This window comes from Pelodiscus sinensis, chromosome 3 (genome assembly GCF_052426305.1).
Source record: "Pelodiscus sinensis isolate ZL-2025 chromosome 3, ASM5242630v1, whole genome shotgun sequence".
NCBI classification, from domain to species: Eukaryota; Metazoa; Chordata; order Testudines; family Trionychidae; genus Pelodiscus; species Pelodiscus sinensis.
In genome coordinates, this window is record NC_143054.1 from 110,100,770 (window position 1) to 110,126,646 (window position 25,877).

Consider the following 25,877-nt stretch of genomic DNA (forward strand, 5'->3'; position numbering starts at 1 on the left):
GTTTCTGAAATAATAGTGAGTATGATTTGGAAGGGGAAATTAGAATCTCCTGAGAGAGGTTCCACTTAAACTTTTCTAGATCAGTTGCAGAGTGTGGTGAGGACTGACTTCTTCGCGTGATGTCAGCTGTCGGTACTATATTGGTAAGTTTGAGTTCTGTCACACACAGCTCTTCTCAGAGCCAGACACTGCTCTCTCCATCATCACAATTACAAGTCAGAGACTTCATGAAAGTCAACTAAGAACAGCTTAACCTGAAGAATTAGAAGGAGATGCTGATTAGCAAGAGGAAAGACTTTGAGGACAATATAATCATTCCTTCAGATGAAGTAATCTGACCAGCTATCGCTGAATTAGTCTACACTCTTAGGATCTGTTGTTTTATTCACCAGTCACATATTTTCTTGTTAGTATGGCTCTTGCCTCAATAAGCCACATGTTTGTAACTTCTTGGTTAGACAATTCTAGCAGACACTACCAGAGACTATTTGTGAAAGTCATTAAGAAGGTCGGTAGTAATCTAGAAGGCAGCCACCCATCTTTTGATTGGGGTCTGTCAAAAAGAACACATCATCCCTGATTTCTGTTCTCTGGACTGGTTCTTCATTGACTTTCATGTGAAATTATAGGGCACTAGTTCCTACCGACAAAGTCCTAATTCATCTAGGCTCACTCAGACAGCCTGTAGGATGCCTTCATCATCTGAAAGCCACAGCACAGCATGCATTCTGGAATTCTGTAACTCCATGTTCCAGGAATGAAGCTTCTGGAAACTAGTAACAGGACATTTCCAGCAGAGGGCCTGCACTTTTGCTGCCCATTCTCTTCAGAAATATGGTTAAACATGAACCTTGCCATGTATAAAAAGAGCTTCAGGATGCTCCCTTTTTTGTCTGGGCCTTATTTAATAATAGTACATGGGGTGGGCTTTTAGCTGATTGATCAGATTCCTCTCAATCTTAGGGAAGTATACTGGGTTGGTCTCCCTCTTATTTGGAATGCTAGGGCCCAATCCTGCTCCTATTGAAGTCAACAGAGAACTCCCATTGACTTCTGTGATGCAGGGTTAGGTGTTTACTCCGATAGGACAGTGATCGGTATCTTTGCATGACAGAATAATAACAAACACTTTCATAGTCTTATTTGACTCATAATAAAGAAAAAAATGTTTTGGCATGAAAAAATTAGACCAAAGAAGTTTGAGAAGATTCTTTTTGAAGTAAACACATTCTTCTATTCCTGTCCCTATAGCGAATGTCCACATTTTTCCTTTCAAATACTTATGAGTAAAGAGTTGGTAAAAGTGGAGCTCACTTAAGTGACATTAGAAAGTACCAGTTTATGATATCTGTATTCATGGATAAGAATCCATAAAAATTCTCATCCTAAGCAATGGGGATGTCTAGTGGAGTAAAATCCTACTTAATATAAAGTATCAGAATCTGGCCTACAGTAGTTTACAAAACGTTAGCCGAAAATAAAACAAAACCAGCCAACCCTACCCTCTCATTGTCAGAATAGATGTCTAATTAGTTCTTTGATGCATCTATATAGAATTTTTAAAAATTTTCCTCTGAGATCATACAGTTCAAGCAAATTTCATTTTATATTACTGTAGCAAGGGAGGCTAGCCTAATTTACTGCTCCTCTCCTCCTCTTTCCTCCTTCTGTGGCTCTCTGAGCAAAGTTTGTGTTCCTCGTATCTACTTGGTCCCAAAGCCTGTCTGGATATTTACTTTTAAAGGCTTGGAGTTTCAATATTTTTCCTTGGAACTGTCAGGTGAGGGTCATCCCAGTGAAGAACTTTCCAGTGAAACAATAAATCCTCCCCTGCCCTTGTCCTGTCATCGTAGCATAGCAGACATCCCTGGCAGCTTGATCACCCTCCCCTACACATTCTTGCTTTGTGTATCCCTCAGGGTCCCTCCTCCCTTCAGTAATATAAATGGCTGAAATATAAAACAAAAAAGACACTTGGAAATTTATCAAGTTGAAGCTGCATCAGTCTAAAAAACTCAGCAAGAAACCTGAGTAAATTGTAAAGAAGTTTCCTGATGTGAAAGTTACCTAGGTGATTTGTAGTAATTCATACTACTGTGTCATTGCATTATCTGCCTAAATCTTTTCAAATGAAGTGTCTGGAAAAGCTGCTTTTTTGAATGTTGCAATTAAGCATTAACCTTGAAATCAGACAGTGTTTTATCAAAATAAGTAATCTGCATTTAGCTGTTAGGAATCAGTACAGTTTGTTAGTTTGGGATCTTTTGCACTTTATCTTTATTTATAACTTGCAGATTTATGGCACATGTTTTAGTAATTTGTAGTTTTGTAACCATAAGTTTTACTTATGAAAGAATGTGAAAACTGGACTGCTCTGCTGCATATGTTGTATAGTGCAGTCAATTACCTCAAGAAAATACTTATTTTTCTTATGACTTCCTTTTTCGATACCAGAAATATGACTGAGTTAATAAAACCTTAGACAGAGAATGAAAACAGCTAGAATAGTAGAAGCTTTTTTGGTGTTTAAATTAACCAGATCCTATTTTTAAAAAGATCTTGGTAATTTTTTAAAAATTGTTAATGCGATCACTAGTTGCAATTATACACTGATGTGAGCTGAAATTTATAGTAGAAAACTGTTTCCCCCATGGGTTGAAAAGAAGAGTGATATTGGGAATATCAAAGTCATAGTCTAAGGGTAATCTGGCCTACTGGAGATCACCTTTTCAAACCAATGGACAATACAGTAAAACTCCATTGGTCCGGCATCTGATGGTCTGGCACTCCTGATGGTCCGGCACCATCAGGAACCCGGAAGTGCTCCAGGCAGCCGGACCATTGGAGCTGCTCTGCCCCTGGCTTCCCTGATTCAGCCGCTACTGAAGCTGACCAGCGGCTGAATCAGGGAAGCCGGGGGCAGAGCAGCTGGAGTGCTGCCAGTAGGTCCTGTAGTGCTGCCCCTCAGCGCTGCGGGACCAACCCAGCAGCACGCCAGCTATCCCCGATTCAGCTGCTGCTGAAACTGACCAGCGGCTGACTCCAGGAAGCCAGGGGCAGAGCAGCTCTGCCTCGGGCTTCCCGGAGTCAGTCGCTTGTTAGTTTCAGCGACGGCTGACTTGGGGACGCCTAGGGCAGAGCATCTGGGGTGTTGCTGGGTTGGTCCAGTAGCGCCACCCCTTGGTGCTGTGGAACCAACCTGGCAGCACCCCAGCTGCTCAGCCCCAGATGACCCCAAGAGCAACTGAGGTGCTGCCGGGTTGATCTTGCAGCGCCAAGGGGCAGTGCTACCGGACCAACCCGGCAGCACCCTAGCTGCTCTGCTGCAGGTGTCCCAATTCAGCTGCTGCTGAAACTGACCAGCAGCGGCTGAATTGGGGACGCCTGGGGCAGAGCCGGACTATTAGAAGGGGGGGCTATGAGGGGTCTGGGGTGGCATCCCCCCCACCCCACCCTAAACCCCTCATAGCCCCCCCTTCCGATAGTCCGGCATAGCTGATAATCTGGCACCCCCTGGGTCGGACGGATTATCGGAAGTTTACTGTACTTTCCCTAGAAATTAAACACTCCAGTCTGAAATATGTGTGCTATATAATTTAACATGTATTTTGTCTCAGACCTGTTGCTGCTTCAGTTTCCCTCTACCGAAGAGTTTCTATTTTAGTTCAGGGGGGTCATGTGACCTTCTCAGCCAATTACAGCACTCCAGAAGTAATGCCAACAGCCTTCTTGGATAAATGTAAGTGAAAATAGCTCTCAGTTTTTTCAGTTTCTTTCCCTCATGCTCACTTTTACATGTTGTTTTTACTCAAAACATTGCTGCGCACACCTCATGGTGCCCATGGGAATGCTTACAAGTATTATTGTAACTCTTTTTCTAACGTCAATTTTATTTACTGTCTCTTTGTTTTCCGTGTCCAGCAAAAAGCAGCAAAAAACAAGGGAATGCATTCCAAATGTTGTCATTAAGTATGGAATAAGTGTACAGTGAAAATCTCTTATTCAGTATTATTTAGCATTAAATCTGCCATAGCCTAAAAATTACCCTGTGCTCAAGCTCCAGACATAGTCACATGAGTCTTTCAGCCAAAACTGATCAGCTAGGAGAACAGTTATAAATGAAATTATTAGCTCTCTTGAGCCTGTCTCAACCAGTTGCATTAAACTGAATAATTAAAAGGTTCAATAAATTCATTTCAAAGACACAATACTGTAGATATCTATAAAGAGAAGGAATACAGCATCTTTCGTGGGTGATGAATTTATTACTTTCATGAATCACAAAGGCTACATTGTACCCTTTAATGAATGTAAATATTACATTTTGATCCTAATAGATGCTGAAATCTATTTACAGGATATGATATTTAAATAGTAAATATAACAATATTTTTCTCTTTCTTTTCAATTATGGGTACATTCTTTAACCCGTTCTCAAACAGAGGGTCTTTATCTGAGTACCAGCTTTTCCTTTAATAGGATTTCTGGCACAAAATTAACAGCTTAATAAGCAAAGACTATCTCTTAATTATTTTGAGCCTTCTTTTCACATTGTGAACTTTTTTTTCTGAGATGATACATATTTGTTTTCCCGCATGGCACATATGTATATAGCATTTTGCTGTGACTACTTTATTATTTCAACACACTTTTTGAAGTTTACAGATAATCTTTGAAGGACTATTTTCATTTTGAAAATTAGTTTCAGGTTTTGCATAGAATTTGAAGGTAAACTTGGTAGTGAGAGCCTGATCCAACACCCACTGAAGTTAACTGGCATCTTTTTATTGACTTCAGTGGGCTTTATATCAGGCCCCATCCCATGTTGCAGCCCTTTTAGGTAAAAGGCCTCCATGAGAGCTTCTGTTACTTTATTTATGTATTTATTTTTGCATAGCTGTGATATATACTTAATCATAAGGCATCTCTCAAGTAAATGTAATGAACCAGTTTCACAGAAGAAAAGAGATAAGAAGCATGAACATATCTCTTAGTATTTTTTCTATACTGTACTGCAGAAAACGTGTCTCTGTACATTTTAGTTCTGTTTAACTGGCTGTTTGTCTCATAATTTTTGGATTTTTTTTTCTTTTTTAAGATGAAAATTCTCAGACTTAATATGAATAGAATTTTCTCATTGTTTAAATTTAAATGAAAAGAGGTTGTTTTATATGGTGTTTTATTAAGATCCAAAACAATAAACCCAAAATTTTATAAATCTAAATGGAAACATCAAGATAGTAAAGAAAAAGGGATCAACTAGAGTTCTTGTCAAAAGCTACAAAGCAGACATCATACACAAATGGAAGGTTTTAGAATAAGGAAAAAAATAGGTGAGGAACATTGCCTTTTTAATCCAGCCCTTCATTTCAATATATGTGATGAAAGATAGCAATGTATTCAGATATCTGTTCTATTTAAATATTCCACTCTGTGGTGTTGAGAACCCAAATACAACAGCCACGTGCTAGTGCATGATATTCAGAAATGAAAACAAAATCAAAACAGACTATTTGAGTGAACATCAGGAAGCAAAGTTACTAATATTTTGAGTGCGAAGTCAGGAACAATTGTAATTTATTGTAACACCTTTGTGTCAAAGTTGAACAGGCTGGGAAGGGGAATGTATTCAGTTTTTGCCATTTAAGCAACTATGTCTGTTCATAAAATTTTAAAATATATTTCTAATTGTATTTAACCAAATCAAACTGTTCCTTCAAGATCCTGAGCAATTCCTCCCTGGTGTTCAGTGCCCTTAACTCCCACTGACTTCCATAGGAACTGAGGATGATCTGCATTTTGTAGGACAGGGCTACTCAACACGCAGCCTGCAGGCCACATGCGGCCTGAAGCCCATTTGTTTGTGCTGTCTGGCACAGTTTGGGTTTACGTGGGGCTCAATACGTGGCCAATGGATGGGAGCCAAAACAAAAAAGTAGTCAATATAATGGTCTTCTGTTGATATGTGTTTTAGCAGTTAAATTCCTGGACTGTCATTGCTCATTAAAAGTGCTGTCATATGGGTGGAAATCAGGTAAATATTGCATTTTATTAATATCAGCAGAACTGACTCAAATGGGGCCTGTGCATTGTGTAGTATTACCTTAATCTTTGTATTCATGCTCATCAGTGTGAAAGGAGCTATTTGCATATATTTGCATATATATTTGCATGTATATACAGCCACACTTAAGTTGTGGCCCTCAGCATGTGGCCCCCGGGGCTTCCAAAGTTGAGTAGCCCTGTTCTAGGAGGTGTCAGCTCTTACCATAGCAGGGGCCTAACATTAACATGCCCAGAATAGCGAGACAAGTCCCATTAGCAGCTATACAATATTATGGCTCTACTTATTCAGCCCAGTGGAATCTCAGCACTTTCTTGCCTGCCCCCAAATTAAAAGAAATATGGCAATTTCCCCATGAAACAGCAATATAATGCAGTATACAAATCACAAATAAAAGGTAAGTAATTGGAGGATCTGTTATCATTTATGTCTTGCTTCCTTGTTTTCTGCTATTTTAATTTCTTTGCTACTTATCCATTCTCCTCCACTGTTACTTAAAATTTCATTAGAAAACAAACAGACAAAAAAAAAAATTGCAGCTGTGAGATTAGACCATACCATAAATTCAGTGGGAGTAGGATCAGGTGACGTGTGCATGAACTCTAAAATATTTTCCTTTCCCTCATGTTCTGTCCTCTGTTCTTGGTTTCACCTCACTTAAACTTGAAAAATGCCACTCATGTGGAATGAACATCACAGGTATCTATGCTGATACTGTCTCACTCCAGCCAGCCGAGATGTCACTTATAAGCAGTGCAGCAGATAATGAGCAAAGTGTTCCTTCAGCTCCTCCTCCTGGCTACTAGAGAGTACTTCTGGGCTTCTGCTGAGGCAACCAGTTTCTCTTGCCTATCCCTTCCCATTGCTACTGAGTCCCTCAGCCCTGCTGTGCCACCCAGGGCTGCGAACAGAGGCAGCTCATAGAAAGGAATAGGTGTCCAGCTGTCTCTGAACAGTAACATGCACCATTCTCAGAAGACAGTCAAGATGGTGGGGAGAGGAAAGAGACGGGGGACCAGAGAGAATATAAAGATATACAGGGGGAGAAAGGATTGTGGTTGAGATTGGTCCTTTATAGGCAGAGGGTGAGCAGAAAAAGTGGGGCAAGACAATCAACCTACACACACACTTCATGCATGCTGCCATGGTACCGTATTTGAATATAATCGCTTATTGCAGCAAGGAACATGCATGAAACAAGGACTGCAGGAGCTAGCAGAAGAAACACTGAGAGCTAGGAAAGGAATAGAGGAAGCACTTCTCAGAGTGGCCATTACTGGCTAGAGGGACATGATAAAGCAAAAGAAATACATTATGCTATAATTTTGTTCTCTACAGGACAATCCATTGGGCATGTGAAATGGGGAGACAAATGTGCAACAGTTTGGCAGGTATAAATAAACAAGCAGCAAAACTAGTGACAAGTAAAATCAAAGTAAATCTATCTTCACTTCAAATGGAAACACCAAAGCATGAAAATACAGGAGGCTTGTTTAACTTGCTTCACATAAGCATTAACAGATAGCAATACATTAATATCAATTTTAAATGGAAAAAGGATACAGAATAGTTTACACTAAAATTTCCTTTGGGAAAGCTATTTAAATTTCCCATGTTTTTCTGCCTTAATAATCTGGGTTTTGATTCTGCCAAGACACATTGATTTCAATGAGATGTAAGTACCTACTTAAAGTGAACTATATATTTAAATTTATGTCTGAATCAGGGCCTTATATTGTCGTTTATTAGTAATAGAGAGGTAAAGTTTACAAATATGTACTGAACTTGACTATCTCTTTTGACTGAATTCTTTCAGTCTGGCTTCTTTTGCGGTGACAACGCCCTTGGCAAAACGTGATAGGAGTTCATACAGGGCTTCTTTCCAGATGGAAGTTCACACTCAACTTCAATCCTGGTGCATCCAATCCTCCTTGGTCAGTTTTTAAAGCTGTAAATTGTAATAATTCTTATTGTTTGGGGTAAAATTAACACCTACTAAGACATCATTATCTCTGTTAGCTATTTGTTAGCACTCAACTAGCTAGTTTAAGGAGGAGAGGAAAGCTTGCTGTATTGTCTGCAGGATTTTAAATCAGACTATGTGATATTAAATATTTGCTAAATGTACAGGATACATTTGCAATTTAATTTGCTTATGAAGTGGTGTTACACCTGCTATATATAATGACATGAGTGGTGTGGCCTTTTGATTACTTGGTATCCAAAAGTACTATTTTTTCCCATCATACAATATGCTGAATTTAGTTAAGTCTAATTAACTGCATTCGTCATTTCTTACAATATACTTACAGTGCATGCAGGAGGTATGATAGAAGCATGTGCAGACATACCTGGGCTAGCTTTAATTTTGCTAGTTCAGGTAACAACAGCACTGATTACTCCACGATTGGGGCCTATGCAAACATACTCAACTGGGTCCCTACCTTCTAAAGCAATTCTATGCAGCTGATTTTAACATGTCTTGCTCAGGTTTGCAACAGTCACCCCTTTATTATGATGGAAGTAGTAGCTGGGACAAACTTGAGTGAGTGGTTTTGTAACTTGGTGTTTGGGATTGTGGCACTAGCCAAGTTTGGGCCAGTTGTGAAAGGGGGGTGGCCAAGCCAAACCGGCTCTTCCACGAATTTCCATAGCCAGAGACTTTACCTCCTCCCATGCCTCCTGCTCCACCCTGGTGACAATGAGCAAGTAAGTGAGAGTGTGGGAGAGTGAGCAGCGATATGTGGGGATAGGACTTTGGAGAAGGGGTGGGACAGGAGTATTCTTTTTTTGTGATTAGAAAGATGGTAGACCTAGGCCCTGGTTTGCCTATCTGCTGATCTGGCCTTGAGTGTGCAACCAAGATCCTGAATGGGTAGGGTTAGCCTGTATAGTCACCTGTGCTGCCATCACTTCACTGCTATTGTTTCTGGAACTAGTTTTATTCTAGGTAGAGCAAACAAGCTCAGGTATCTCTATATGTGCTGTCACCCTATCTCCTGACTGCAGTGCAGACATACCCTTACGTTTCAAATGTTGGTTTCATGTGCTTTTTCTTTTTTGGTCTTTGTTTCATTACTTGGTAGACTAGGCCAGTAAATAAGGAGATGCTCCGACAAAGGGGGGGTGGGGGGGGGGGAGGAATCGCCAGTGTGGGATCCGCTAAGGCCTCATCAGGAGATGACTCCTGAATCGGCACTGGATCTAGCGTAGGGCCCGGTTGAGGGGCTGACTGGACAGGCACCGCCGTGGGCAGAAGTGGCTCTGGCACTGAAGCCTGCAGGTCTCTAGCGGCATCTATAGTAGCAGTCCTCTGAACCAAGGGAGGGGGTCATGACAGCGATGCCGATGGGGGTGCTCGGTGCCCAGAGACACTAGACACTGCGGAGGGGGGCACAGGCCCTTGCCACTGATGGTATGCCCATGGCATCCAAAAAGGCCAATGCGGCTGAGGTGGCCAAGTCTGTTGCACGTGCGAACTATCACGCCGATGCCGGGAAAGGGATCTATGGTGTGACGAAGCCCTCGAGGACCCCGATCTGAAAGAGCCCACATCTGAATCTGAAGAGTAATCAGACTCGGGCCTGGGTGGCACCAATGATGAGTGTCCTGTTGCTATCAGGGAGGGCAAACCTGGCCATGGATTCTGGCTTGCCCACGTGCGTGCAAAGAGGTCGTACTGGTGCCGGTGCCGGAAAGACAGGCTTTGGGCCTGACTGTGGCACCGACACAGTGCACGTGGACTGCAGTGCTGAGGTCGGTGCTGGTTGCGGGTGTGGAACTACAGAGTCCAACTGCCCCAGAGGTGGTGCCCCCATCGGTGTCGCCGTGGGTGCCATGGTGGGTAGGACTGAAGGCACCGGAGCCGTAGTGGCCGCCCTAGAAGGAATTGTCATCACCGACAATGGTGATACTGGCATGGCCCACAGGACAAGATCACTGCACTGATTGCTAATGAAACAAGTCATGATATTGTGTGAATCGAGGGCAAAAGATAGCAAACCTCTTTGAGCACGAATCAATTGTGAGACCCCAGTGTGAAACTCAAGTTCCAACTATAGATCTAGCAATGTTTGACTTTGGAGATTCACCATTGCCTGAGAAGTGGAAGGATCGCCTGAAGAAGAAACTCTGTGAGGGTATGTCTACACTACCCTCCTAATTCGAAATAGGAGGGTAATGTAGTCATACCGCAATTGCAAATGAAGCCCGGGATTTGAATTTCCCGGGCTTCATTTGCATAAAGCCAGCCGGCGCCATTTTTAAATGCTGGCAGTTCGAACCCCGTGCCGCGCGGCTACACGCGGCACGGAGTAGCTAGTTCGGATTAGGCTTCCTAATCCGAACTAGCTGTACTCCTCATTCCACGAGGAGTACAGCTAGTTCGGATTAGAAGACTCACCAGCCAGACACCCAGAAAGTTCCCTATAGCAACTCCTATCATCCCTCCATTGACCTATTTCCAACTGATAATGAATGGTCAATTAGTTACCAAGATCATGTTATTTCATCCAACCATCCCCTTATCATAGAATCATAGAACTGGAAGAGACCTCAGAAGGTCATCAAGTCCAGCCCCCCGCTCTAGGCAGGACCAATCCCATCTAAATCAACCCGGCCAGGGCTTTGTCAAGCCGAGACTTAAACACCTTTAGGGATGGAGACTCCACTACTTCCCTAGGTAACCCATTCCAATGCTTCACTACCCTCCTAGTAAAATAGTTTTTCCTAATATCCAATCTGGATCTCTCCCACCACAACTTGAGACCATTGCTCCTTGTTCTGCCATCTGTCACTACTGAGAACAGCCTCTCTCCATCCTCTTTGGAACCTCCCTTCAGGAAGTTGAAGGCTGCTATCAAGTCCCCCCTCACTCTTCGCTTCTGCAGACTAAACAGACCCAAGTCCCTCAGCCTCTCCTCGTAGGTCATATGCTCCAGACCCCTAATCATTTTGGTTGCCCTCCGCTGGACCCTCTCCAATGCTTCCACATCCTTTTTGTAGTGGGGGGCCCAGAACTGGACACAATACTCCAGATGTGGCCTCACCAAAGCCGAATAAAGGGGAATAATGACTTCTCTGGATCTTCTGGCAATGCTCCTCTTAATACATCCTAATATGCCATTAGCCTTCTTGGCTACAAGGGCACACTGTTGACTCATATCTAGCTTCTCATCCACTGTAACCCCCAGGTCCTTTTCTGCAGAACTACTACTTAACTGGTTGGTCCCCAGCTTGTAACTATGCTTGGGATTCTTCCGTCCCAAGTGCAGGACTCTACACTTGTCTTTGTTGAATCTCATGAGATTTCTGGTGGCCCAATCCTCCAATTTGTCTAAGTCATTCTGGACCCTATCTCTGCCCTTAAGCGTATCTACCTCTCCCCCTAGCTTAGTGTCATCTGCAAACTTGCTGAGGGTGCAATCTATCCCCTCATCCAGGTCATTAATAAAGATATTGAACAAAACCGGTCCTAGAACCGAACCTTGGGGCACTCCACTAGAAACCGACCGCCATCCTGACATCGAACCGTTGATCACTACCCGCTGGGCCCGGCCTTCTAGCCATCTTTCTATCCATCTTACCGTCCATTTATCCAATCCACATTCCCTTAACTTGCTGGCAAGAATATTGTGGGAGACCGTATCAAAAGCCTTGCTAAAGTCAAGGTATATAACATCCACTGACTTTCCCATGTCCACCGAGCCAGTTACCTCATCATAGAAGCTAGTCAGATTGGTCAAGCACGACTTGCCCTTTGTGAATCCATGCTGACTATTCCTGATCACTTTCCTCTCATCCAAGTGTCTCAAAATGGATTCCTTTAGGATCCCTTCCATGATTTTTCCAGGAACCGAGGTAAGACTGACCGGCCTATAGTTCCCTGGATCGTCCTTCTTCCCTTTTTTGAAGATGGGCACTACATTTGCCTTTTTCCAATCATCCGGGATTTCACCCGATCTCCACGACTTTTCAAAGATAATGGCCAAAGGCTCCTCAATGACATTTGCCATTTCCCTCAGTACCCTCGGGTGCATTAAGTCTGGACCCATGGATTTGTGTACGTTTAGTTTTTCTAAATAGTTCCTAACCTGTTCTTTACCCACCAAGGGCTGTCCATCTTCTTCCCGTCTTGCGTCACTTAGCACAGAAGTCCAGGAGCCGACCTTGTCCGTGAATACAGAGGCAAAGAAAGCATTGAGTACTTCAGCTTTCCCCACATCATCTGTCACTAGGTTACCTCCTTCATCCGTTAGGGACTGTACACCCTCTCTGATCACCTTCTTCTTGTTGACATGCCTGTAGAAACCTTTCTTGTTATCCTTCACATCCTTAGCCAGTCGCAACTCCATTTGCGCTTTCGCATTCCTGATAACCCCCCGGCATTCTCGAACTATACATTTAAACTCCTCCCTAGTCATTTGTCCAAGTTTCCACTTTCTGTAAGCTTCCTTTTTGTGCTTAAATACACCAAGGATTTCCCCTTTAAGCCAATCCGATCTCCTACCAGGTTTGCCTCCCTTGCTACGCGTCGGGATGGTTTCTTTCTGTGCCTTCAATAAGGCTTCTTTAAAATACTGCCAGCTGTCCTGGACTCCTTTCCCCTTCATGTTAACATCCCAGGGGATTCTTTCCATCAGATCTCTGAGGGAGTCAAAATCTGCTTTTTTGAAGTCCAAGGTGTGTATTTTACTACTCTCTTTCCTTCCTTTGGTCAGGATCCTGAAATCTACCATCTCATGATCACTGCTTCCCAGGTTGTCACCCACCTCTACGTCCCCTATTAGTTCCTCCCTGTTTGTGAGGAGAAGGTCAAGCTGTGCCCGGCCCCTGGTCGGATCCTTCAGCACTTGTACCAAGAAGTTATCCCCAACATTCTCCAAAAACTTCCTGGATTGCCTGTGTACTGCCGTATTGGTTTCCCAACAGATGTCAGGGTGATTAAAGTCCCCCATGAGAACCAGGGCCTGCGATCTGGAAGCTTTGCTCATTTGTCCAAAGAAAGCCTCATCTACCTCATCCACCTGGTTCGGTGGCCTGTAGCAGACACCAACCACAACATCACTGCTGTTTGCTCCTTTAAACCTGACCCATAGACTTTCAACAAGTTTTTCTCCCTCTTTATACTGGAGTTCAGAGCAATCATAGTGCTCTCTTACATATAGTGCAACTCCTCCTCCTTTTCTCCCCTGCCTATTCTTCCTGAACAATCTATACCCTTCCATGACAGCGCTCCAGTCATGCGAGTCATCCCACCAAGTCTCTGTTATCCCAATTAAATCATATTTCTTGGTCTGGGCCAGGGCCTCCAGTTCTTCCTGTTTGTTGCCTAGGCTTCTCGCATTAGTGTACAAACTCTTCAGGTCACCAGTTGATCTTCTCCATTCGAAACTGGGGACCTCCTTTCTCGCGCCTTGCTCTATGCATTTCTTCCCGGTATCTGACTTTCCCACTCCCCTCAGGGTTTTGGTCACCGTCCCCCGACGAACCTAGTTTAAAGCCCTCCTCACTAGGTTTGCAAGCCTGCCCGCGAAGATGCTCCTTCCTCTCTTCGTTAGGTGGATCCCATCTCTTCCTAACAATCCTTGCGCCCGGAACAGAGTCCCATGGTCGAAGAAACCAAAGCCCTCTCTGTGACACCACCTGTGCAACCACGCATTTACGTCCTCAATTCGACGATCCCTGCCCAGTCCTTTCCCTTCAACAGGGAGGATGGACGAGAACACCACTTACGCTCCAAATTCTTGGATCCTTCTTCCCAGCGCTACATAATCTGCAGCAACCCGCTCAAGGTCATTCTTGGCCGTATCATTAGTTCCTACATGGAGAAGCAGGAAGGGGTAGCGATCTGAAGGTTTGATCAGCTTGGTAAGCCTCTCAGTGACATCCCGAATGCGAGCTCCCGGTAAGCAGCACACCTCTCGAGATTCCAGGTCTGGATGGCAGAGGGATGGCTCAGTCCCTCTTAGGAGGGAGTCCCCGACCACCACCACCCGTTGTTTCCTTTTGGGGGTGGTGGCCGTGGAACCCCCATCCTAGGACTACGCATCCCATGCCTTTCAGTAGATGGTGCTCCCTTCTGGTTTCTACCTTGTGAGGTCCCTTCCAGAGCTTCCAGCACTGCAGAGCCTGTGGAGAGAGCTTGAAAGCGATTGCTTACCTCTATAGCATCGGGGGAATCCCGTGCTGGCCTTTTTCCCCTTCTAGAAGTTACATGCTGCCAGTTCTCTTCTTGGTCACGTACTGCCCTCACTGGCTCCTCTGCCTGCCGTGCTTGAAGGATCAATTGCTGCCTTCTATCGAGGAAGTCTCTGGGGTAGCTGGTGTTGGCCGCTGTCGGCAGACAGGCTACTGGGCTAGATGGACCTTTGGTCTGACCCAGTACGGCCATTCTAAGCTCAGGAGTCAGGGTTGGGGGTCTCACTGGACCACCTTGATTTTCATGCAAACCTGCTTCTGGGTGGCCAGGCTGGCAGCGATCCTGCCCTAGACGGCCACTTTCCTGTGCCTAACGCGGAGGTCGTGGATGAGGTCCACGATCTCCGTACTAGACCAGGTGGGCGCCCGCCTCTTGCAGCCCCGGGTAGGCTCCTGGGAGCTGCCAGCCTGGTCCCGGGAAGAGGCGGAGGGCTAGGTGGCAGCGGGTGGCTGGCTCGTGCCGTGCCAGGTCCAGGGTCTGCTAGCTGGGTGCTGGCAGGCTTGCAGCTGGCACGGGCACCGTAGCCAGCCCGTGCCCCTTTAAGGGCTCCGGGACCAGGAGGGGGGCAGAAGAGTTTCCCTGGTGGTGCTCAGAGTGGCCACCAGGGTATGCTGGGGAGGGATAGCCTCCCACTAGTTCGAATTAAGTGGCTACACAGCCCTTAATTCGAACTACTTAATTCGAACTAGGCGTTAGTCCTCGTAGAATGAGGTTTACCTAGATCGAATTAAGCGCTCCGCTAGTTCGAACTAGTGGTTTGCCTGTGTAGAGCCTATCAAAGTTAATTCGAACTAACGGCTGTTATTTCGAATTAACTTTGTAGTGTAGACATACCTTTACAGGCTTGAGGTCCTGACAGTATCTGGAGATGGTAGTTGAAAAAAACCGATGCCTGTAGTTGTTGACACTGACTGTACAGACAATCTAAACATGCACCAGAATGACAATATTGGAATCTTATTAGGGTTGCCACCTCTGAGGCACTAACATTGGCTGGAGTGTGGGCTGCTCCTGGTTCTAGGAAAGGTGGGGCCAGCCTGTGGGGAAAGGGAGGAGGGCTATTTCCCAGGAAAGGCAGGACCAGGTCTCAGAATTGAGAAGAACCACGCAGAGGGCCTCAGGTTTCAGAAAATTATACAAAATTAGGGTTTTGGGGACAGGACTTAAGCTCCAATTCCCCATTGGCTGGTGTCCGCCTCAGGATGCTGCACATGCAGGCTCCAGATGGTCAGCTATGATGTCTGTCCAGCTTTGACATGACTGCACAAATAACCTAAATAATTATATTTTGTGACCAGTAACCAGCAAAGCACTAGAAAAAAACCTCCAGTCTGGTCAAAACAGTTCAGGTGGCAACTGTAATTCTTTGTGTGATGTAGATTCCTATTAAATTACATGGGATAGTCACATAATGGTGGTGGTTTGGGATCTTTATAGTTCTGCATGGTCTTTTACCAAACTGTCCTCCAGTTCTCTGGCAAAACAGATCAAATTTCATGGCCAGGTTTATAAGGATAGTTTCTGTGCTGTCTTATTCTCTATCTGAATCATCAACCCATATGTAATAAGCACTTCCAGAAGGGCAGCTAGACATAAGAACACAAATGGAGGCAATTTTGAAAACCTTTATTAGTTGTATTTTAATTTTTCAAATCCAATATCAGTGGTGACTTGCATATGGGTTTATTTTGATCACTCTCTGAAAGCTTGTGTGGGTTGCAGGGTAAGTGATTGTGGTTTGTCAGATTTGTACTTTTGAGTGAGGTGGGCAAAACTGGATTTGGTTTTGCAAAGTAGGGAGTAGGGATTTTGTTTTGCAAAACACCAGGATGTCTTACAGTCAGGTCCCATTTTATATAAACCATGAATTTGTGATGTTGGAGTTCAGATTTTGGGCTAATCTCTATGTACAGCAATCTGTTTCTGATGTAATTATTTGTTATATTATTATAACTACAGGTTGGACCACCCTGGTCTGGCAACTGTGGGACCTGACCAGTCTTGAACAAGACACTTTTCCAGACCAAGGGAGTTGTCCCTGTCAATGGCCCTGGGCCAGCCGGCCCTCTGCCTCTGGCCCCCCCTATTCTCGCCCCCGCCCCCAGCCAAGCTGTCTGCCCTGCTGCCACCAGTCCCCCAGCCCTGGCCTGTCACGGGCATCTGGGGTTTTCCACCCCCCAGCCCTGTGTTATCACAATTCCTTGGCCTCATTCTGCTGGGCGTGGCTAGGTTTCCTCAGCTTCACGCTGCCGCTGGCTGCCAGGGTTTGCTGGCCCCAGCCTCAGGTCGCTGCTGGTGGCTGGGATTCTCTAGCCCTTGGCTTCACGCTGCCACAGTTCCCTGGCCCTGTGCTGCCACAGGCAGCCAGATTTCCCCAGCTCCACTCTGCTGCAGGCTGTTGGGATTCTCCATCCCTGTGCTGCCATGGGCTGCTGCGGTTCTCTGGCCTGACCCCAGCATTTTTGTGGGGCTCCGGTCCTGCTGCCCCTGTCCGGGCTGCTGGCCTTCCTACCATTAGGCTCCTGAGCACTCTGGTCCATAAGCATTCGTGGTCTTTCTGGACCAGGGAGGGGTGTATGTCTCCTAGCTGAGGCAGGGCCAGGTTCATCTGCTCCCTGAGCTTCCCAGCCAGAGTGAGGAATACAGCAAACTGTGCACTTTCCCCTCACTCCCTGATGAAGGGGAACAGCTAACAAAATCCCTATATAAATTGTGTGTGTGTGTGTGTGGGGGGGGCAGTTTCATCCCCTCCTGCCCTCCATAAAGGGTGCTGAGGGGTGTGAGGCTTGGGGTTGGAGCAGACCCACGTGGTCGGGGAGGGGGGTAATTTTGTCTCTTTTCTGTATGGTTTTATGAGAAGCAATCCCATTCCAGATGCATCCCATTTTCCTGGCACAACCAAACCCTTACTTTACCTTAAGTTATGATAAGAGGAAAGCTGCATGCTGAATTTGGTGGTCCTAGCTCTCACCATTTAGGAGTTCTTGATAGACAGACACGCAGACAGACTACTCTCTCCAATATATAGTAGATTAAGCAACTCCCTTACCCCTTCCAAGAATACTACAGAACTCAGCTCTACTGCCTGTGTGTTTATCTATGATCACTGCCAGGCAATATCCCTATCCTGCCAATAAATCATTCTATTTCTATTGCTGTTGACGATTTCTGGCTTTGTGTAAAGGGCTCTTTTTAATATAGATACTGCTTCCCTGCCTTTATATCCCATTTTTGGAAGAGAAGGAAAACAGAGATCCTGACTGCTCATGGTCACTTAAAATCTCATGGCACTTTACACAAGAGTAAGAGTTTTAATATCAGTATCCTGGCCAATGTACAATTTGGATTATTAGACTGTACCAGCTCAAATTCTCTTTGCAGTTTTAATTAAATACATTTCACCTGGATTCATTTCTTGTCCTAAACTGTTGTGTCATGCTGCTATGCACTGTTAAACAGCTGCTGTGCTCTGCGCCAGACATAGCTGCATGTCAGTGGCGTTTGCAGTGATTCCTCTATATATAACTTTTGAAGAACCTGGGGATTAATGACACCAATAAATATATTTTTATTATTTTGTTAGCACCTCATTTTCTTGGACAGTCTTCCTGTCAACAATGCATTCCTTATTATTCCTTCATTTTCATAAAAACTATTTTTAGCTTAGAGAAACTCTTTTTTTTTAAGGTGACAGGGGACTTGCACATGTTACCTTCTGAAGTGAAAGTTGGCACAGCACTGGGCTGTTTTGGTTTTTTTAATACTTAATTTTCTTTGAGTTTTCTCTTTTAAAATATAGCAACATTAAGGATACAGTGTTCCTTATTTTGCAAGGAGGTGCCTTTAGAAATGCAAGAGAGAAAGATAATTAAGTGCAAAATCAGTGGGCACTCAAGAGAGAAATGTTTTAAGCACCATGAACCAAGTATTAAAATAACGTGGTATTTTGATGAAAATGTAGAGAAATCATGTATAATGAAGGTTTTGTTTTCTTACCTCATGGATAAATCCTAGGCTCTGTCAAGGAAACTACCAAGCAGTTTTGACCTTCTAAGTCTCAAATGACTGACAGCTAGACAAAACACTGACAATTAATTAATTATGTTCAAGACAGAGATTTTAGGCCTGGGAAATGTAATATGCAATGTCATTAACAAATTTCTGTTTTCTGCAGTTGGGCAATGTAGCATCCTTGAACCCAAAGCTTTGTATTTGTAAAATAGCCAGCAAGTTAAATTAAAACAAAACAAGAAGAAAGAGTAGCTTAAATATAGCCAAGGGGACTGAAAGTTGCTACCATATATTCAACCTTAGTGAACCCTGTGAAATTGTTGGGATCCCACTCCAGTTTGATATTCATATCAGAAAATGCCACCATAACAATTTATACTTTTGCAACTTGAGGAACATTGCTGAAAGTTGAACTGGCCTGGGAAATGAACGACATTCACATTCATATAAGTGTGGGTCAGAGCTAAGGGATGGTGGTCAGGGAATATGGAAAGCTTAAACTCCTGCAAGTCATGCCACTCCTGGGTAGAGAATAGAGAACTTTCGTCTCTTAGGTTTGTCATATATTGTGATAACACACACACACACACACACACACACACACACACACACACACACACACACACACACACACTATATATATATATATATATATATATATATATATATACAAGATAGAAAACGAGTGAGCATCCACTTTGTGCTGGGGCTTGCAAGAGGGTACTTGGAAGGCAGGCTTACAGCGGTCTTCTGCAGTGTCTGCATGGGAATAGGCATAGGCTTGCCTACACACCAGTGTTATTTCAGAGTAATGTCAGTGGGCTTCTCACTCTGACTTCTGTAAACTTCATTATATGAGGAGTAAGGGAAGTCAGAGGAAGAGTGCTCTATTTTGAAATAAGTGCTGTGTAGATGTGTCCAAGGTCAAAATAAGCTATTTCGACTTAAGAGACGCAAATGATGTAGCTCAAGTTGCATAGCTTATTTTGAGTTTAGCCCTACTGTGTAGACATGCCCTGTCAGGGGAATTCTTTCCTGGGGGATATGGGGCTCGTAAAGACCTTTTTTCATAGATTTTAAGGCCATTGTGATCAATCTCCTGTATAACAGGTCATACAACTTCCTGAATTAATTCCTGTGAGAACTACAGAATATCTTTTAGAAAAACATTTCCTATCTTTATTTAAAAAAATGCTAATGATGGAGAATGCACCACAGTTCTCGGTAAGTAGTTCTCACTGATAAAATTTTGCACCTTATTTCCCCTGTGATGTTGGTTAACATCAACTTCATGCCTTTGTATATTGGTATAACTTTTTGTGCTAGATTGAAGAGCTCTGTTATAAAATTTTTCTTCATATAGGTACTTACAGACTGATCAAATCATCCCTAACTTTCTTGTTCAGCTTAAGAGATTGATTTCCTTGAGTCTTTCATTATAAAACATGTTTTCCAGTGGTTTAATCATTCTCATGGGTCTTCTCTGAACCCTCATCACGTTATCCACCATTTTTATTGTTCTGTGGACACTGGAACTGGACACAGTAGTCCAGTAATCTTGGTCTTACAAGTGCCAAATAAAGAAGTAATATCTGTCTACTACTCAATAGCCTCTTGTTTATATATCCAAGGATTGCATTAGACTTTTTAAGCCATAGTGTCTCCCTGAGAGCTCATGTTCAGCCAATTATCAATCATGACCATAAGTTTTTTTTCCAAAGTAAATGTTTGTCGTGCTAGAGTGCCCAATTCTTAATGATGGCTTGCAATCTTTGATTCTAGATGTATGATCTTACATTTTTTTAAATATTGAAACACATATTGCACACAGCTTACCAAGTGATATAGATTTTGTTGTGTTAGTGACCTGTCCTCTTCAACGTGTTCTTTACATGTTAGGACACTTAGGCTATGTCTAGACTACATGGCTCCATTGATGGAGCCATGTAAAATAGTTTATTCGGCATAGACAAAGAAGTGGGGATTTAAATAATCCCCGCTTCATTAAAATAAAAATGGCTGCCGTGCTGTGCGGACAATCAGCTGATCTGGCACAGCACGGCAGTCTAAACATGGTGTGGTCAACAAAGGAAGCCTTTGTTGACCGCTCCGGTATGCCTCGTGAAACGAGGTTTACCGGAGCAATTGATAAAGGCTTCCTTTGTCGACCGCGCTGCGTCTAGACTGCTGCGCTGTGCAGATCAGCTGATTGTCAGCACAGCGTGGTGGCCATTTTTATTTTAATGAAGCGGGGATTATTTAAATCCCCACTTCTTTGTCTATGCCGAATAAACTATTTTATACGGCTCCGTCAACGGAGCCATGTAGTCTAGACATAGCCTCATTCATTCTGGTCTTTAAAAATGTGATATAAAGAAGCCAGTGGGAGTGAAAATCTTCCCACAGGTGTAGTAACACCAGAATCATATTGAGAGAGAGAAACTATTTTGTCTCTGCTTTGTGATGTGATGCCATAGCATATAGATCCTAATATCACATTGTCATTTTCTTTCAGGGTATGTCTACCCTACAGAGTTTTTTTCCTAAACAAGCCTGTATTCTAGACATAGACTCAGCTATGACCATATTTATCACATGGCAAACACATCATTAGTTTCTTATTTGCTTTATCATAATGCCTATTTTCAATGTTTTTGCTTACAAAGTGTCCTCCTTACACTACACATTAATTTTATAAGTTTAAGATGATTTCTCTTGATGTAATAGATTGGGTAAGAAAATGGAACAATGGGGTCATAGTTTCAGGACTGGTGTTTATGTAAAGGAGTGTGATGTTCACATCCTGAAAAACACATCTAAAACGGTGTTAAACAGAGAGTTTTGCTGAATAGGAAAGTTCCAATAGCAGGTATAGCTTCAAACTATGCTGATGGGCTTGATGTTCATAATGTTAATTAGCAGTGCCATTCTGAAAAATACTAGAGTGGATTTGGAAAGGGAACACTGGCGAAGAAAGAAGAAAAAACAAGAGAGAACTGGTGAAAGTAAATGGGGATGGCTGGGGGACCTTTCCTTTAACTGAATATTCTATTGGACAGTGAAAAGTACAATCAAAAGGGAGTTTAAGACCAGCTGAAATGCAGATGCTGAAATGCACTTTGACCAGGGAAGTTAAAGATTTACAAAGAGAAGTTGCTGTTAGTGACCATTCAGTCTTACTGTTATACAATTCTGTTTAGCTTCTTGGGAGAATGATTATTTCCTCTCCCAGGTAGTGAGTAATCTATTAAATAACCTGCACCTCACCTGACTCAGCATACTGTCATTTAGGATGTATGTTAACCAGTTTGAGGTACACATAGAATGTTTTTATTCAAACCAAAATGAACAATTCAATTTGATTTTTTTTCTTACATTTTCAATTAAGGTTTTGAGAGGCAGACTTTCAAAGGCAGTGATAGGATTCGTGATAGGACTGAGGGAACCTCTACCCTCAAGATACTGTGCTTTTAAGGTCTCAATAGTGTCTGGAGTCCCTGCAGCTTTTCACCCCTTCTCTCTGCGTTGATGCACTTCTCCTTAAGTGGGGTTGGCCCTTTAATTACATGTCTGACAAACCCAGACCTCCTATCTGCCAGTACATTGCAATATCTTCAAACCACCAAGCAGGGGTGCTATATGACAAAACAAATTATATTCTTCTTCTTCCATTGTTCTTTTTCTTTTTCTCTATTTCACTTGTCTTTCATCTATTTCTCTTCTTTCCTTTTCTCCTTTGTCCTTAGTTAACCAGCAGAACACTTAAGCATGTGCTTGAATTTTAAATTAATGCTACACTTCAGTGAGTTTAATATTATGGTTTAATTTAAGCACATAATTAAGTGCTTTGCTGGATCAGGGCCCTAGTTTCACGTCGTTGTTTTTTCATTACCATTCTCACTCTTTGCTCTTGCTTTTCACTCCCCACTCTTCTCTTTGCTTTATATTTTTTCTTCATCCTGTGTACAAGTCTCACAGTGCTTTCTCTTATGTTTTCCCTTCTTGGCTCTCTTCCTCAACAGTCCTCCCTTTTCTATTTCTCTTCCTTCTCCTTCTCCTCCTCCTCCCTGCTTCTCTTTTTCTCTCCTTATAATATTTTTTGGCCCTGAAGTGCAAGCCAGCTTTATGTTATCAAGGTTACTATTCTTGGCAACTGGTTCATCCACAGTGTCTGATGATCGCATTAGAAAGCAGTCTCTTGTATTGAAAAAGGTACTGCACTTTGTAATGATAGTAACATCAAAGAACATGAAAACCACAAAGTTACTAACAGCTATGAAATGCTTCTTTTTTGAAGTCTAACTCCTGGGGGTAATGATAGCAGAAATAAGACAGCTGTGCAGGTGCACTAATTACATTACTAGCTGGGAAAAAAGTGGGAGGTTATGCTAAAAAGAGAGATCTGTTCTCTCCCACTTGGTAAAAATATTGATTCTGCAATACTGGAAAAAGCAGATTATGGAACACTGAAGAATATGCCATGGAAGTGGAATCCAAATGTAAAGGAATTGCTGTTCTGCTTTCTCAGGGTGTATGGGCTTTTCCAAAATCATTGAAACTCATGCACTTGAAGCCATGAACCTTACTCCTTTCTTTGTACATCAGAGCGCTGATGTTACCTCCTACTTGTGACAGCTGCTTGCTCTGTGCCTGTTTCTTTTTTAAGAGATAGTATCTGAAAACTCAAATAACTCTAACTTTCTGGTCAAGGCTTTTTGTGAGGGACTTCAGGAGTAAATGTTCTCTTTCTCCTGGAATGACTGTTATATTTCAATTGCAAACTAAAGCGTACTCCTATAAATTGCCTGCTAATTTCACAGGATGTCAGCATGTTCTGGAAACCATCAATACAATAAAACACTTATAGAAGAATTTATAAGTTGGTTTCAGCACCTCTGTTCGCTTTTTTCTTGGTAACCAGAAGAGGAAAAATTGGTTTTATAACCCATTTACAATAGCAATATGAACCAAAATCTTCATTGACTTAAATTGATAGAAATGGTTCAGATGGCACGGCAAATAAACTTTCCCCCTTGATTTTTGACTCATTTAATCTGCATTACTTTATCATGTGCATAGTGCATTTGCTGGAGCTGCCCCTGACCTGCAGACTTGGGAAGCACAGGTTTTGATGAATCACCATTTTCTGTCAGAAATTTCCAATCAGCTCTAGCCACACTAACCATCCTAAACTGGTGTAAGGCTTCTACTATGTCCATACAGCACTGATTGCCTTACAACGATTCAGATAGGGTGGCTATTTTTTTTACAGATATCATTTTCTCAGCAACCAATCATCCGAGAGGCTGAGCACTAGCAAAAATGCTGCCTGTGCTGAGAAAGCATCTCCAATTGGTGCAGGAAATTGACCTGCCTGAGAAGCCCTCTTTTTGACACAGTGCTGTCTATGCCATAGTGAGGTTGGTATAACTACATTGCTCAGATGTGTGGATTTTCCTCACTCCTGAGTGATGTAAGTTATGTTAGTTGTGTGATACAAAACTGTCCAGTTAGTACTAGGCAACCACTACACTAATGAAACATCTCTGAAGGGAGAACCTTCTGCACATGGTAGTGACTTGACACTCAGTGTTGGCAGTGAGCTCCTCTGGGTACCAAGGATTGCAACAAGCTGTTACTCTGCTTTGGACAGACCTTCTACATTGATAGTTCCAGACTAGCCTGAATAATGTTCTGACCTGCTTCCTCTGAACACATCATCGCCGTAAAAATCTTCTCCAGTGTCAGATGATGTTAAAACATATCAAGAATTCCTGAAAAGGATGGCTACGTCCCTGGTAATACAAGTAGTACTTGTCCAGGAGAAGTCCCACAGCCTCAGTCATTTTATACCTGGCTTTGACATGGAAAATTGCTTTCCCTACACATGCAGCCTATCAAAGCTTTCTGGCAAACCAAACTGCCCATCATATCTATGGCAAAGTGCATGGAAAGCAAGTACTAGTTCCATCCTAGGGGTATGAACACGTTTATCAACATCCTACACCAGGCGCTTCAGTGGTGGCAGCAGTAAATGAAGAATACCACCAAGACAGTAGAGTCCTGCAAGCCAATGGTATCCAATTACAAGTGTCAAGTTTGAGTTGGATTGGGTCTGAAGATGACATGACCGTCTAGCCCTTGGGTCTGGTCATCTCTGATTGTGCAGTGGTGGCTGCATAGCCCAGTCCTGGTGGGGGCATGCTGCGCTCCTGTCGGCCACCACCACCTGGCTGCACTGTGTAGTGCAGAGTCAGGGTGCCAAAAAGGTGCAGTGCCTCTCACTGACTGGCAAGATGGGGTGGTGGCAGCCAGCGTGGGTGAGGCACCCAGCCATCTCTCATTCCCTATTGTGCACAGGGTGCTGAGGCAGAGATGACCAGTGTGGTCAGGCCACTGCTTCTCCGGGACAGTGAGGCCATGGTAATGCCATGGGTTTGAATCTGAAAATAACTCATCCCTTTCAGGAGGACTGGGTCAGGTCCCCTGAGGCTGAACTCGTGTCCAGTTAGGGCTTTACAATTAGACAAGAGCAGACTTCTAAAAGGTAGCGCAAAAAGTGACTCCCAAAGAAAAGGACATAAAGAAATGAAATCTTTTTTGTAGAAATGTTCATTCAGCTGTGGGTTTACTGCTCTGCAGAGTGAGCCATTATGACTATGCAAACTGGGATGCACTGTCCAGCCACAGGTTGTCTTCAGGTAAGTACCAGTTCCTCATCATGGAAGGTCAGCTGCTTGCAAGGTCAGCTCTGCAGGCCTCTCTGGATGCTGTGGACTCAGCTGCCAGAGTCAGGTTGAAGGGAGTAACCATGCACAGCTCAATGTGGCTTCTGTCATTGGGGCTTCCTGACTCCTCCCCATCCCCACATGCCAGACTCCATCTCAGAGCTTCACAGACATGGCACAGGTCAGTGCACTCCCTGTGAGGGGTCACCTCTTGGACCGACTCATGTCTGTCTCAGACAAGGTCCTATTATCACTGGACTGGTGGAGAAACAAAGACAATGTGTGCACAGGAGTCCTGTTCTCCCCAGCTCTGCCCTCTCGGCTTTGGTAATGGATGCTTCAACCACTGGGTGAGAGCACATCTAGGCAAGACCTCTAGGCTCAGGGCTTGTGGGCCACTCAAGAGACCACAATTGTGCACAGGGTATATAATACTATATAATTTTGGGCTATCCGCATATCCTGTCACCAGTTCTTGCCACATATGTAGAGCAGAACTATCCAGAGGCTTACCTATAACACCATAGCACTGTTTTTTGTCAGTGAAGAGGGGGACAGCAGATCAAATAGCATGTGCCAGCAGGCAGTCAGGTCTGGAACTTCTGCATACAGAAGTCCCTGACTTTCATAGTTTCACATCTCCCAGGGATTCACCATGGCTTAGTGGACTGACTGAGCAGCTTATTCAGTTCTCACCACAAATAATCTTGCAACATGGTTAGTCTAAAACCAGTGTTTCAAGCAGGGAGAGTCCCAACAGTGGACTTATTCTCATCCCAACAGAGGAGGAAATAGTCCCAATTCTGTTCAAGGCCTGGCCACAGCTCAAGGTCCATCTTGGAAACATTGTTCCTCCTATTGGTCAGGAGGAAGC

At 43.6% G+C, this 25,877-nt stretch overlaps 1 protein-coding gene across 5 annotated transcripts in view; it reads left to right on the plus strand.

The window, feature by feature from the left end:
• ESR1 (estrogen receptor 1) overlaps nucleotides 1-25,877 on the plus strand; it is a 296,248-nt gene that overhangs the window by 30,047 nt on the left and 240,324 nt on the right. The window contains exons 1-2 of one of the 5 annotated variants that reach the window (XM_025180638.3): nucleotides 3,711-3,739; nucleotides 7,881-7,998. The exons of 2 other annotated variants lie outside the window; for them this stretch is intronic. Coding sequence is in view for 2 of the 3 variants with exons in the window: in XM_089777297.1 (XP_089633423.1) it covers nucleotides 3,715-3,739 (25 nt within the window). In the remaining variant the exon portion in view is untranslated. Of the gene's footprint in view, nucleotides 1-3,640; nucleotides 3,740-7,880; nucleotides 7,999-25,877 lie in introns of those variants that run through there. 2 more of the 5 variants (XM_089777297.1, XM_075924467.2) reach the window with 2 other exon arrangements.